Here is a 13,503-nt window from a genome sequence, read left to right on the forward strand (position 1 = left end):
AGAGGAGGTGGAGTGTGTCTTTACATCAATAGGAAATGGTGTAATAACTGGTCTGTGAAGGATGTAACGTGTCTGCCGGATGTGGAATACATAACCGTAGGTTTGCGGCCATTTTACCTTCCTCGTGAGTTTCCGCAAATATTCATCACAGTGTGCTACATTCATCCGACAGCCGACGTAACAACGGCGAGTCGTCACCTTGCCAACCATGTACACGCTATTGAGAACTCCTCACCAGATGCTCCGATCTTCATAATGGGGGACTTCAATCAATGCCGGCTGAATGAGAAATTACCTAACTATGAACAATACATTGACGTATCAACAAGGGGTCATTCAACCTTGGACTTGTGTTACGGGAACATTCACAATGCCTACGTTAGTAAAACCTGTTATCAGCTTGGTAAATCAGATCACAAGAATGTTCACCTCATCCCGAAATATAGGCAGAAGCTAAAACGAAGCAAGCCTGTCACTAAAGAACGCTACGCTTGGACGAATGACAACACAGAGAAGTTGCGCGCGTGTCTCGATTGTACAGATTGGAATCTATTTCTGGACAATGGACTGTCACTAGATGAGCAAGCAGATGTTATATCAGAGTAGATAAACTTTTGTGTTGAATTAAATATCCCACGGAGAGCACTGAGAGTGTTTCCCAACAATAAACCCTGGTTTACGATAGAGTTGAAGAATCTTATTAATCAAAAGCAAATCGCAGTGGTTCAAGGCAACGAAATTGTAAATGAAAAGTTGCAAAAGCAGATTGATAAGAAAATTGTAGAATGCAAAAAAGATCAAAGATTAAGAATTGAAAAGGGTTTCCAAAACAATGATCCAAAGTTAGCCTGGAAAACATTGCAAGATTTGACTGGGTATAGAAATCATAGGAAAACGCCCATACATGACCAAACAAGTGAATTTGTGGAAGGTCTCAATGAGTATTATTGTAGGTTTGATGATGACTTCAGTTATGAGAATGAGAAAGCCGTAGACATGATACAAACCATGTTACATGATTCTCGAGGTGTGTCAAAAGTGACTTTCGAAGAACATGAAGTGAGGAGATTGTTCGGTAGCTTATCACCACATAAAGCCCCAGGCCCGGACAGAGTGTGTAACAAAGTGTTGAAATGTTGTAAGGACCAGCTCTCATACGTTTATACAAAACTATTCCAAAATTCTGTTGACCAGGTGTCGTGCCAACCCTGTGGAAAACCTCCACAATTTTGCCTATTCCTAAAAGTAGCAAACATGCTGAGTTCACGGATTACAGGCCGATATCCTTTACAAGCTCTTACATGCAGAGTTATGAAATGTCTAGAAAGACTCATGTTAAAACTCCTCATGAACCACGCTGGCAGTCATCTTGATAATCTCCAATTTGCCTACCGTCAAAACAGAGGAGTAGATGATGCCGTCTTAGTTTTTCTTCATGGTATTTATATCAGCATCTGGACGTTAATAAGAATTTTGTGAGAACTCTGTTTGTAGATTTTTCAAGCGCATTTTACAATCAAACCGCACCTCCTTGCAACTCAACTCGTAGAAATGAATGTACCCCCACAAATTGTGCTGTGGACGCATAACTTTCTGTTAAACAGACCACAGTCCGTCAAGATGGGAGTCACTGAGTCAAGCACGAGAATAAGTAGCACAGGCGCACCACAAGGGTGTTATCCCCCGCATTGTTTTCTTTGTACATTAGCAAATGTGTAAGCAACAATGAAAACTGTACTATAATCAAATATGCTGATGATACTGCAATCACAGGATTTTTGACAGATGAGAACTCCCATGAGTACGTGTCAACCTGGATTACACTATGAGGGATATATCCTCGGTGACATCCGCACAAAATTAGAACTCTATGGCCATGATCATTGAATAGATATGAAGTAATATAAAAAAAAAAACCAAATGAAAATGTCCTATAGTGGTATACCTCCGTCATGTTACATTGTTCTCTTAACAGGTCTGGAGTACGTCTTTACAATGTTACATGACAGTTTCACATACTTGGCAGAAAAAAGAAATGGCATGTTTGTCACAAAATTTAATGTGTCGAGTGTTAACTTTCCTTAAACTAGGTGTGAATGGATGGACTTTTATTGTTAAAGACTCGTAGACAGAGCAAGTATTAAGGAAATTGAGCATTTTCACTTTGACCAATCTATTTTTATGACAATACTTTGAGCGGCCATTTTAAAAACATGGGAAAAATCCTGTCATTTTAGTATTTCACTTGACCTTTGACCATCATAGCCAAAATTTTTCCGTACGTGTCATTGAGGAGTAGGCAAATGGTGGCATACAAATACCGTGTTTGTTTTTTTTTTTTTTTTTCATGCATTGGGTAATTTCCAAGGTATGGAGGAACTGTGTAATAGTATTTCTACAATAGATAGTGGAATTTCAACATTTTACCTGACATTGATCCTTTGACCTGTATAATGAATCTCACCTGGCTCAGAAGCGAGTTGCTACTCGCTTACCAGTTTTCTGGTCTTATTTCCCACTTTTTCCTTCCTTTTGGATCTGCTTTCTCGTCGCATTCCGATTTCTCACTTTTTCCTTCCTTTTGGATCTGTCGGAAAGCGGTGCGTCATTACACTTGTGCCAGATCGTTTAATACTACGTCACATGCTGCGCAGGAAAACATGACGAATCTTCAGTTTATCGCGGTAAGATATTAGAATATCTCTTTCGTGTATAACTTCTACTTCAATGAAGGAGACAACAGCAATGACAATTATTACATACACTGTGACCGTGACCAATATTGGGGACGTCCCAAAGGCAAGCAACTCCGCGAGTAGCTGCGCCTATGAACAATGGGCACTGCGTGTGAGCTATGCTCGCGAATGTATGTTATCATTATTGGGTCACTGTTTCCTGAATTAGAAAGGAACTTTTAAAGTTATCAAGGGTGCTTGTGTGATGAGGTGTGTAACCTTTTCAGGCGATTACTTTAATCTTGAAATGACGTGACCAGCTCAGTGACTGATGACTTAGCAGCATTTGATTATGTGCTTGAAATATTTGTAAAATATTTGTTTTCCCCTGTAGAATTATTTTTTTTAATTCTATTTTTTTTTCAGTTTTTGGTGCCGATGATCAGACTATTCACACTCAGTTGTTCGTTTTTTCCCCCTCTGCCATATATATATATATATATATATATATATATATATATATATATAAAGTAAGCAAAAACTAACAAAGGACAAAGAATGTTGTTCCAGGTTGACAAAGTGATTTACGTCTTTCTAGCACTCATGAGGCACATCAGTATAGTTCTTTATCACAGAGCTAACCTGCCTTTAGCATGGCTGAAAATCAGATTTGAGTATTCCCACACAAACGAGTTACCAAGATGCGTCATCATGCCATCCTGCCTGTGGTACTGTTCCCAGGGTTGAACATTTTAGTCCAATGCCATGTAAATGATGTATTCTCTTCATAAACCTTTGCCTCTACTCATTTTGTTCTACCTGTGTGTGCCTGAATGCTGTGAGGAGGATGGTGTAGTCAAGGGGAGGAATTTAATTTTCGTCAAAACAAAAGAAATACAAACCAAAAATGATGTGGGGGGGGGGGGGCTACGCGACCCCTTTAATTTTAATGCAAATGATTGACAAATTGCCCAACATCGACGTAAATATTTGCATTGAAAACACCTCGACGGAAGAATTTCACCCTTTAATTTTGTAAAGATGCCCCCTCCCCCACTTAAGGAATTCCCGGATCCTCCCCTGGGCAAGAGTGTCAGTGGTTTTTTAATTCTGTGATTGACCTAGTTTAGATCTCCTTTCAATGAGATTGTTTTGTGCTATGGTAATCCGACATCCTGGATCTAAGTTTTATAATAGGAATATTATAGGTTATACAAGAGGAAGACGTGTGATATCGTCGTGAAAAGAAGGAGTGGTCAAGGTAAAAAGTTAAAAAAAAAAGAAATGAGATGACAAATACAGAGAGAGAGAGAGAGAGAGAGAGACGGAGAAAATGGGATGATTGACGCTGGAGGGGTGTGTCTTTCGTGGTGTGATTGGAAAAGTTTGTATAAAAAAAAAGATTGGATTGAAAACTATCCGGGATTTCATTTTCCTGCACAACTGACTCTTCTGAACGGCTGTCATCAGAGTTTTGGTGAGTATTAATACTTGATCACCATTATCGGAGGAATTGTGGATTTTGTTGTATTTGTTCGTGATTGCTTGAACGCTTTGTGTCTAATACCAGAAGGCGCTGTGTCAGATTATCAAGAAGGTATCAATGGGGAAAGTGACTCTAAATACGCACAATGTTCAAATTCCCCCATTTTTTCTTTCTTTCAGTCTGAGTGAACTGAAAATTGTACCAAATCTTTGCTCTTACGAATGATCTTTTGAAATAAACGTTTTGGAATTGCAGATGAGAGCACAGATATGTCACAATCCTGTTCCTATTATGTTCCTGCTTTTTACTTTGGCTTTGTCATTTTTGACAACTTTTTCTAACTGCTATGGAAAAGACGATATTTCCATCAGGGAGTATCAGCACTATGTAACAATGTATTCTTTATTTTTAATGCGAGTATCACCATTACCATCTAGCATTAATGATTAATTATGTGCCTGTAGATTTTAAAACAAACGGATAAAAGAAACATGTATACTCTCATTCCTTATCTCTTGAGGTGAAGGGTCTTTTTTTAGTTGACAGATGGGTGTGTGATTGCCTGTTTATTTTTTGTTTCTGTTGGGAGAAGTTTTACGCCAATCATGTGTACTTGGCAATATCCTATATTTCCTTTATTCTAATTGGATTAGTACTTCAAATTTTCCCTCGGTTCTATTATTCATTCTACAGAAGAAAGCTATCCAAAGAAGCTCCTCGAATCCTGAAACCATGAAGCTGACGATTGCTTTTCTCGTGGTCCTGGCGTCCTACATGGCAGTCGGCGGTCAGGCATGTGGGTGCTGTCCGGAGTACTGGACTGGGTTCCATGGCTCCTGCTATCGGCTCTTCTTAGTGAGGAAAAACTTTCAGGAAGCGGAGAACCACTGCGTCCAACTCGGTGGTCATTTGACGTCGGTGCTGAGCGAGGCGGAAAACACTTTCCTCTACAATTACTGGCGAAACACGATTCCAACTCCTACAGGGGATGTAAGTCGTATATGATTATACATACATGTATATATTTTTTTTCTTTCAACAGTATAGATTCTCCGTATTATGATCTGTGTATGAATTGAATCGAAGGGACTGCTTCGGGAATTTCAGAAAACTTAAGGGGAACAGGTGAAGAGCACGAAAAATACCAACAAAAACAAAAACCCACAAAAATATATAGAGCTGCCAAAGAGACTCCCATTCAACAGAGACATCTCTTCTATTGATTTCGGCCACCCACCGTAGTGTATCGGATCGCAGTCCGATGAATCCGACTTGTGTTGGTCGACTATCGGGTCAGTGTCAGACATGTCGGGCGGTGATCTAATGGGGCAAGATCGTCTGATTAGGATCACGTGAGACATGTCTAAAACTCACCTATTTATGATTGTGTAGTTCGCGATGAGCTTAACAGAGCATGACTGATTCGATTGAGTCTCTTAATTTTTACTGAAATTACAGTTCCTGGCAGCAAAAACATAATCAAAGGTGTAGTATACAGACCTCCACGTGCGAATATTAAATCAGGCTTAGATTATCTCTCGGATTTGCTTAAAAACACTTTATTTGATAAAATGGTTTCATAATGGGTGATTGCAGTAATAGACTTACTATAATAAAGTCATATCTCACAAGATTTTTTTTTTGATATCTAAAGGCAGCAAATTAAAAATAATTGGCATTAAATTGATTGGACGAAGATACGTGTCATTTTGTATGGCGTGCATAAAACGGTACAAACTAAGTATGTGAGTCATCTGGTATTCAATTCATGATTGTAAATGATCACATATCAACCGCTTCCTCTGTACCCTCGCCATAGACCACTTGCCTCGACGCCCTCGGCTCATCGACGGGCCGTATTGTTGACTATACAAAATGTGAAAAGTATTCATAATAAAACTGTTTCAAGAATAAACCGCCTACAGTTATGGTATGATGTTATGCACATGACAAAACAGGAATTCAGGGCATCTGGAAGGCTCTGGAAGTCCCAAGTGTATCACTCCCAAATGTGATATCAACGCTAAATGTTATATCGACCCTAAATGTAGTACACCATAGCCCTAAATGAATAATGTCCACCCTGATACATTTTAACCGTAAATGTAATAACCGGAGACAACCCTAAATGTAATGTCAACCCTAAAGTTATGATTTTTAACCCTACATGTAATATTCACCCTTAGGGCGGACGTCCACTTGGGCGCGGACAAGCCCCGGAAGGGTTGCGGAAGCAAATTCTGTTATTTCGGCATCCTGTCCGCGACAGACGCGGAATAACCTTGTGAATCGGCTTGTCCTGGGACATTCCTAGGACTGTCCGCGGACTGTCCGCGGACTGTCCGCGGACTGTCCGCGGACTGACTGCGGACATTCCTAGGAATCACTCTGGAAGAGCGCGAAATACCTCGGAATATGCTAATCGTAGCCGGGCAGCGCGGAAACATCTAGGATTACACCAGGAATGAACGCGGACAATTAGGATGTCTTCCGGACAACACAAGTTAGGCATGCGGACAAACTGCAGACAATACCAGGAAAATGGAAAGGTATAAATGTGGCGCTGACTTTGACTTTTCCTCATTTGACTGCTAGCCGTCATTGATGCTCCTTGTTGTGCTTCCGCAGTAGCGGCTGATATTATAATGATTGGTCAAGATTATTTGATAAATGTGACCACCAAAAGTCGAAGAATAGGATTGTCTGCATGTCGGCTGCCGATTCATTTTTTTTTTATTTGTCTCATCTGGGAGAACAATTTTTGTCTCTGCCTACAGTCACATGGATGATATTCGCAACCTTTTTGAACCATATATATATATATATATATATATATATCTATATATATATACATACATATACATATGTATATATAATCATGTTGATAAGGTAGTCCACGTGTGGGCAGAATAAAAAGATAAGTAACAAAACTGCAATAAAGTTCATGCTGTATTCACCAACGGTTTATTTCTTCACAAGAAAAAAAAACCGTTGGTGAATACAGCATGAACTTTGTTGCAGTTTTGTTACTTATATATACATATATACATATATATATTCTTTATTCCCTTTTTTTAGACCTGTGCTTTATCCATCGTTAAGTATGTTATTTACATGTTTTGGCTGATACTTCTGTAGAACATGCCAAAATGATCCTAATCATTAAATTTGTTTTGCTTTCTCTCATTTTTACCCTTGTGCATCTCTAACCCTCTCTTATTTTGATCACTTTTGAACATTTTCAAGTCCGAGAATTTTTTTCTTCATGCTTAGAGCTTACTAGCCTATTGTCAATGAAGTGTGAAAATGGGGAAATATTTTTAACCTACTTTAATTTACTTTTGTTGGGGGGGGGGGGTTCAGCTGGGCTGTCAAATTGGACAATCGAGTTTATTTGCAACTAAAACAAAAAGAAGAAAAATTATTAGGTAATAAAAACTACGAAAATCATTCAGGTAACGAATATTTCTGAAATGATTTGTGATGCTTAATGTGTACTTAAATGTATACACTCAGCAAAAAACAAAAAAGAAAGGCAGAAATTTAACACTTTTTCGAGTTCATGATTTATTGCTTTTTCTCTCATTTCACTTGAATTTTGAAGTGACAGAAAATTCTTCATTTTCCTCCATCATCTTTAGCTTTCATTGTTATTTTGGGCTTCAAAGATATTACATTGTAATGAGACCACAGGTATATCTTTGCAATTTAATTCATGCTTTTTAGTGTTATGAATTTGTTTTTTTTTTTGTTCTAATATGTTGTATCATTAGAAAGCATTTACCTATGAATAACAAGTTGTTCATGTTTACATAATACATTAACATTTAGCCAAAAATTCTATGCTTTTTTTTTTTCTTAGTGTACTTCCACCTACTTTTATGATTTTTCAGCTGGCTGTCACATGGGACAACCTAGTTTCTTGGCAAATAAAATACGAAAACAACATACAGGAAAATGTACTATAGTAAGTAATAGGAACCAGGAAAGTCACTCAGATGAAAAATAATTTCTGAAAAGATCAAATCAAAACAAACTTACTAGGAAGTTATGGGGCCGATTTCACTTCTTTCTGGTTGCTTTTGGCACAGTCTCTACTACCTTCTTCTTTGCCTTCTGGGACCGGAAATTCCTTAGATTTACCTGTTCTTCATCACTAGACGAAAGGTGTGCCTGTGATGGGGATATTTGCATGGGGGCCTCGCCTCCCTTCTTGCTCATTTTGCGTTTCATTGGCATGACGCTCGCGGAAAGTGTCGACATTTTCGTGTCTGGATCACAAATTTCCGCATCGGTTCCGGACACTTGCATATATACATCCGCATCGGCTCCGCGCTGTCCTAAAACATTCCTGGTGTCTTCCGCTTTCAATCGGGAAGCTTCCCCACACCGCGGGATTCTTTCCGGAGCGTATGCGGAAGGAGCGGAAGGGTTCCGGACAAGCGGGACATCCTCAGGACATCGTCAGGACAAGTCGCCGAAGGTGTCAGGAAGTTCATTTCCGCGTCCAAATTTTGGTCTCGATCAAAATTTGGACGCGGAAGTTTTTCTCTCTCCCGCAGGTGCGGAAACGCCCGGACATGTTTAGGACAGTGAGCGGACACGTTCAGGAACGTGCGGACAGGTTCCCGAAGGAGTGCGGAATACCAAATTTGCATTCCGGGGCTTGTCCGCGTCTTGTCCGCGCCCTAGTGGACGCCTGGTCTAAATGTTATAATTTTTAACCTTAAAGGTAATATCCACCCGTAATGTAATACAATTTAACGCTTAATGTAATAACGACCCTAAACATAATACAACTTAACCCTAAATGCGAAAGTAGTGCCAATTTTCAAAAGAAAAGACGACCCTTCTCTTTTTAACAAATTATAGACCAATATTGTTATTACCTAGTATTTCTAAAATTCTGGAAAAAATTATTCATAAACGCCTGTACATTTTGCTTCATGTAAATGACCTACTTATACCTAATCAGTTTGGATTTGGAAAGGGCCATTCCACTGATTTAGCTATAATTCAATTGTTAGATAAGATTACTGAATCTTTTGCAAATAAAAAACACTTTATAGGAATTTTCATGGATTTATCAAAGGCTTTTGATATCATAGATCATGATATATTAATTTACAAATTAAAAAGATATGGTATTCGTGGTTTAGCACTTTCTTGGATTATTGATTATTTATCCAACAGAAAGCAATATGTACTATTTAAGTCATCCAAATCTCCGAATTCTAATATTGTATGTGGTGTTCCCCAGGGATCAATTCTTGGCCCCCTACTATTCCTTGTATATATCAATGATATAATAAATACATCGAAAACTCTTAAATTTATACTTTTTGATACTAATATGATATTAATATTTTTTACTCCCATGAGAACCTCGAAACACTGTTTAATACTCTGAACACGGAAATAGACAAACTCTCCCAATGGTTTATATGTAATAAATTATCCCTTAATATCTCAAAAACAAATTTTATACGTTTCAAACCTACTGCTTCACAGAACATTAACAGCAGTTATAATATTAATATTGATGGATTATCCTTAACTGAAGTAAGATCTACTAAATTTTTAGGAATTATAATTGATTAGAGTTTAACTTGGAACGATCACATTCATAATATCCACACGTCTGTCTCAAGAACTGTAGGAATTTTATATCGACTGAAAAACTTCATTTCTCAAAATTCCCTGACTATTCTATATAATGCATTGATCTTACCACATATCACATACTGCAATATCGTTTGGGGAAACTGTGGCTCAACTAAAATTAATCCAATTCTTACCCTCCAAAAACGTGCTGTACGTTTGATTACCAATTCCCGTTACTTATCCCCATCCAATCCCCTATTTCGTCAACTAAAAACATTGAAAATTGAGGGTCTTCAAACCTTTCAAACTGCTGTTTTTATGTATAAATATACATTTAATTGTCTTCCAAAAAATTTTGATGGTTTCTTCACTCCAAATTCCACCGTTCATTCATATCCAACACGTCAGTCGTCCGATTACCATCTCGAAAACCCCAGAATCATTTTAGCTCAAAAATCATTAGAACATAATGGACCAGATATTTGGAATTCTTTACCCCCTAATTTAAAACAATGTACGTCGTTGAACATTTTTTAACGAGAACTAAAAAACACCCTCATAATCCAGTATACATTTGACATTTAAATATTCATACCACCTGGTCAACAAACACCCTAAACAATGAGTTCACGGCCATAACTGAAGTAGAATTCACCTCATCACACTGATACACAAAATAACACTCAACGTACAAACCAAGATTCATCCCAACACAATGCACACCGCACTTCAACGCACGTCCTTCACACAATACTTCCCACTCAGTGAGTGGCAAGATTTTCTTTATGTATCTCTTTATTGTGCCCTTCGCACAATTACCCCCCACTCAGTGAGTGGCAAGATTTTCTTTATGTATCTCTTTACCTGGGGCCATCTTCCTCGTCAAGCTTAGCTTATGATGATGGTCCCCTGCATTTCATTTTTATCATTTCCTATTGCTTCCTTTCGTATATGATATTCGTTCTTAAAAAAAAAGAAAATGTATGTAAGATCCAAACGTTACGAATATTAGCTGTGTAAATGAATATGTAAGTATTTTGTTGATTTGTTGATTTGTATTGAGTTTGAAATGCAGAAATAAAAACTGAACTGAACTGAACTGAACTGAAATGTAATAACAACCCTGAATGTAATATATATTTTTTTTTTTCACGCTAAATGTAATTACCAGAAACAGTATCACCCTAAATGTAACAACTGGAGACAACCCTAAATGTAATACAAGTCAACCCAAAATGTAATAACAACCGTAAGTGTAATATCCATCCTAGATGTAATACATCTTAACGCTAAATGTAATGTAGGTTTTATTTCCATTACCTTTATCAAAATATCACACAAACATTTTGTTTTTCCGATCGTCATTCTGTGTTCATGATTGTTTACAGTTTTGGTTATAATGGAAAAAAAAAATGCCTTGCAAGGAAAATCTGAATATAAATGATATTACAAGAAAAAAAAACACACACACACGCATATGCCTACTGATGAAACGGGATGATAGATAGAGCGAGTAGGCTTAGAAAATAAATTAGAAATTAGAAAGATTTACAAAGATTTCGCAAACAACTCTTTATGAACCATGATCATCGATATCGTGTTTCAATAACGAAATATCTGTCCAACATTGACAGAGCAGCAAATCACTGTCCGAAATAGTAGCCTCATGTTCACTAGTGCTCATTTTGTGTTATGTTTTAGTGAAAAAAAGAAGAATAAAAATAATTTAATTGAGTTGAATTGAATTGAACATCATTTTTGGACTTGAAATCATTGTTAATAAAGTGCCTGAACATTAGTTTATATTGGTTCCTTTGTGTGTGATCGTTCTCAGTGCGATTTTGGTCGTAACAGTGACGTTTACGGAAATCTTACTGCTATAATCTGCGTTTACACCATGTTCCGGCAACCACGGTAGCCATGCTACAGGCCATGCACCGTATACAAAACGGGATGGACGTGAAACAACGCGGTGAGACGTTACAGGCAAATGTGGCAGGTCGTGATTGCCGTGGATGCCGTGTCAGGTTTTCAAACTGGCAGTCCCGGTGCTAACGAGGAATCTTGGAGTGAACGCAACGAAACATAATAGAAACGTAATAGGCCGTAACAAAACTTGGAGGCGGTCCGTAGTGAGACACGACGCAAAAACATTGATAATTGCTTAGCCTGACCAGACGCCGTGAGAACAGCGTCTGATACCTACTGACAGATTGAATGTTCACCGGGGCGAGGACTGGAACAAACAAGACTAGTATGTGAAGGGGGAAAAACAGGAGAATGCCTCATCTGCCGACGCCACACTACGGGCAAACGCGGCTTCCGTGGCCGCCGGGAACATGGTGTAAACACAGCTTTTACATTGTGTGTGAATTTCGAACGACACCAGCCTATCAAACTTGGTGTATATTCTGTTGATATTTGAGCCGTTAAGTGTAAAATATTTCTCCAACTAACATTACATATCGGTTCGAAAATTGATGATTCTACATCAGAACACGTAACAAGTTTCCTTCTTCCTATCAAAGCAGTTGAAAATTCAAAACATCAAATCAACTGATGTTCAGTTTTGAACTTTAATTAGAAGTGCATGTCCCAAGGGTCCCTATAAGATAGGGACCATGTAGGCGTGACTCGTATTATAGTGAGGGTTTTAGACGTGGATTTCAGTGGTTTATAGCGATTACAATTATGATGACTTTCAATTGCATTGATCTTTCTGAGCTATTGTCTGCTGGTCATGACCAACTAACAGACTATCCCAATTTGAATACACATTCATTTAGGGGTTCTGGATTGGTTACAACGACATCAGAAGAGAAGGGACGTGGGTCTGGAGCGATCATTCCACTTCTAGAGCGCCGTATACCAACTGGCGCCAGAGACAGCCGGACGACTATCGGGGAAGCCAGGATTGCGGCAAAGTGTGGTACACTGGGACCACTTCGGACACAGCCAGAGACTGGGACGATGGCTCGTGTGGAGCTGTGAGAGAATACATCTGCAAGCTGACCTTCTGATCTGGAGCAAACTTCATTGTAACGTTATGTATCAGTTACAACTTGTATTGATAGCAATTTACGCAAATACAAGAAACGGACAAGAAATTAACATGATTTATCATTGAAAAAAGAAGCTAGTTATTGATAGTGTCAGTAATGGTGCCGCTTATTGTGTTACTTACAGTATTTTTTTTTCTAATCCTAATTCTTCCACTCAAAATTTCATTTCATACCTATAAAGTCTGTCACATCAGTTACTCTAACCAAGACCATATATCCTTCCTTTATGAAAAAAAAAACAATCTTTCACCCTGACACTTTTTTCTATTGCACTATAAGCATATTCTAACTTTAATCACAAATCTCACTTTATTCTCTTGCCGCCCTTTCAAAAAAAAAAAAAAGAATATTAAACACAGTGATCTGGATTTAATACACATTAAGTAGTTTTCTGACATCGTTTAATTTATCACGATGGATACTCTTTGTGCAACGAGCTTCATAATCTTTTATAGTGATCATGTACTAAAAAAACCTCAAAGATATTAAATTCGAGAATTATCATTCAATTGACCAGTCACTTGTATGTTTAAATATTTTCATAATGAATCCTAATGAACAATGGTCATTCTCGCAACTGTCAGAGTGTGTGTGCTTTAAATGCATGTGTGTTCATCTTGTCTACTAATTTTTCTTAAGACTGCAGTGTGCAATAATAATATGCCAATATTCTGTC

At 38.1% G+C, this 13,503-nt stretch overlaps 1 protein-coding gene across 1 annotated transcript; it reads left to right on the forward strand.

The window, feature by feature from the left end:
- The first annotated feature begins 3,716 nt into the window (after window positions 1-3,716).
- On the forward strand, window positions 3,717-12,785 carry LOC140241163 (echinoidin-like). Its single transcript, XM_072320923.1, has 3 exons — window positions 3,717-3,767; window positions 4,855-5,151; window positions 12,552-12,785. Exons 1-3 carry the CDS (start codon window positions 3,717-3,719, stop codon window positions 12,783-12,785), a joined length of 582 nt encoding a protein of 193 aa, XP_072177024.1.
- Window positions 12,786-13,503: the final 718 nt, after the last annotated feature.

This window comes from Diadema setosum, chromosome 17 (assembly GCF_964275005.1).
Source record: "Diadema setosum chromosome 17, eeDiaSeto1, whole genome shotgun sequence".
NCBI classification, from domain to species: Eukaryota; Metazoa; Echinodermata; class Echinoidea; order Diadematoida; family Diadematidae; genus Diadema; species Diadema setosum.

Bases quoted from the DNA above. Each gene is read 5' to 3' on its own strand.
- LOC140241163 (XM_072320923.1), top strand. From the start codon at position 3,717: ATGCCCCCTCCCCCACTTAAGGAATTCCCGGATCCTCCCCTGGGCAAG. The intron at 3,768-4,854 runs GTCAGTGGTTTT...TTCATTCTACAG, and splicing joins ATCCTCCCCTGGGCAAGAGT to AAGAAAGCTATCCAAAGAAG. The intron at 5,152-12,551 runs GTAAGTCGTATA...ACATTCATTTAG, and splicing joins TTCCAACTCCTACAGGGGAT to GGGTTCTGGATTGGTTACAA.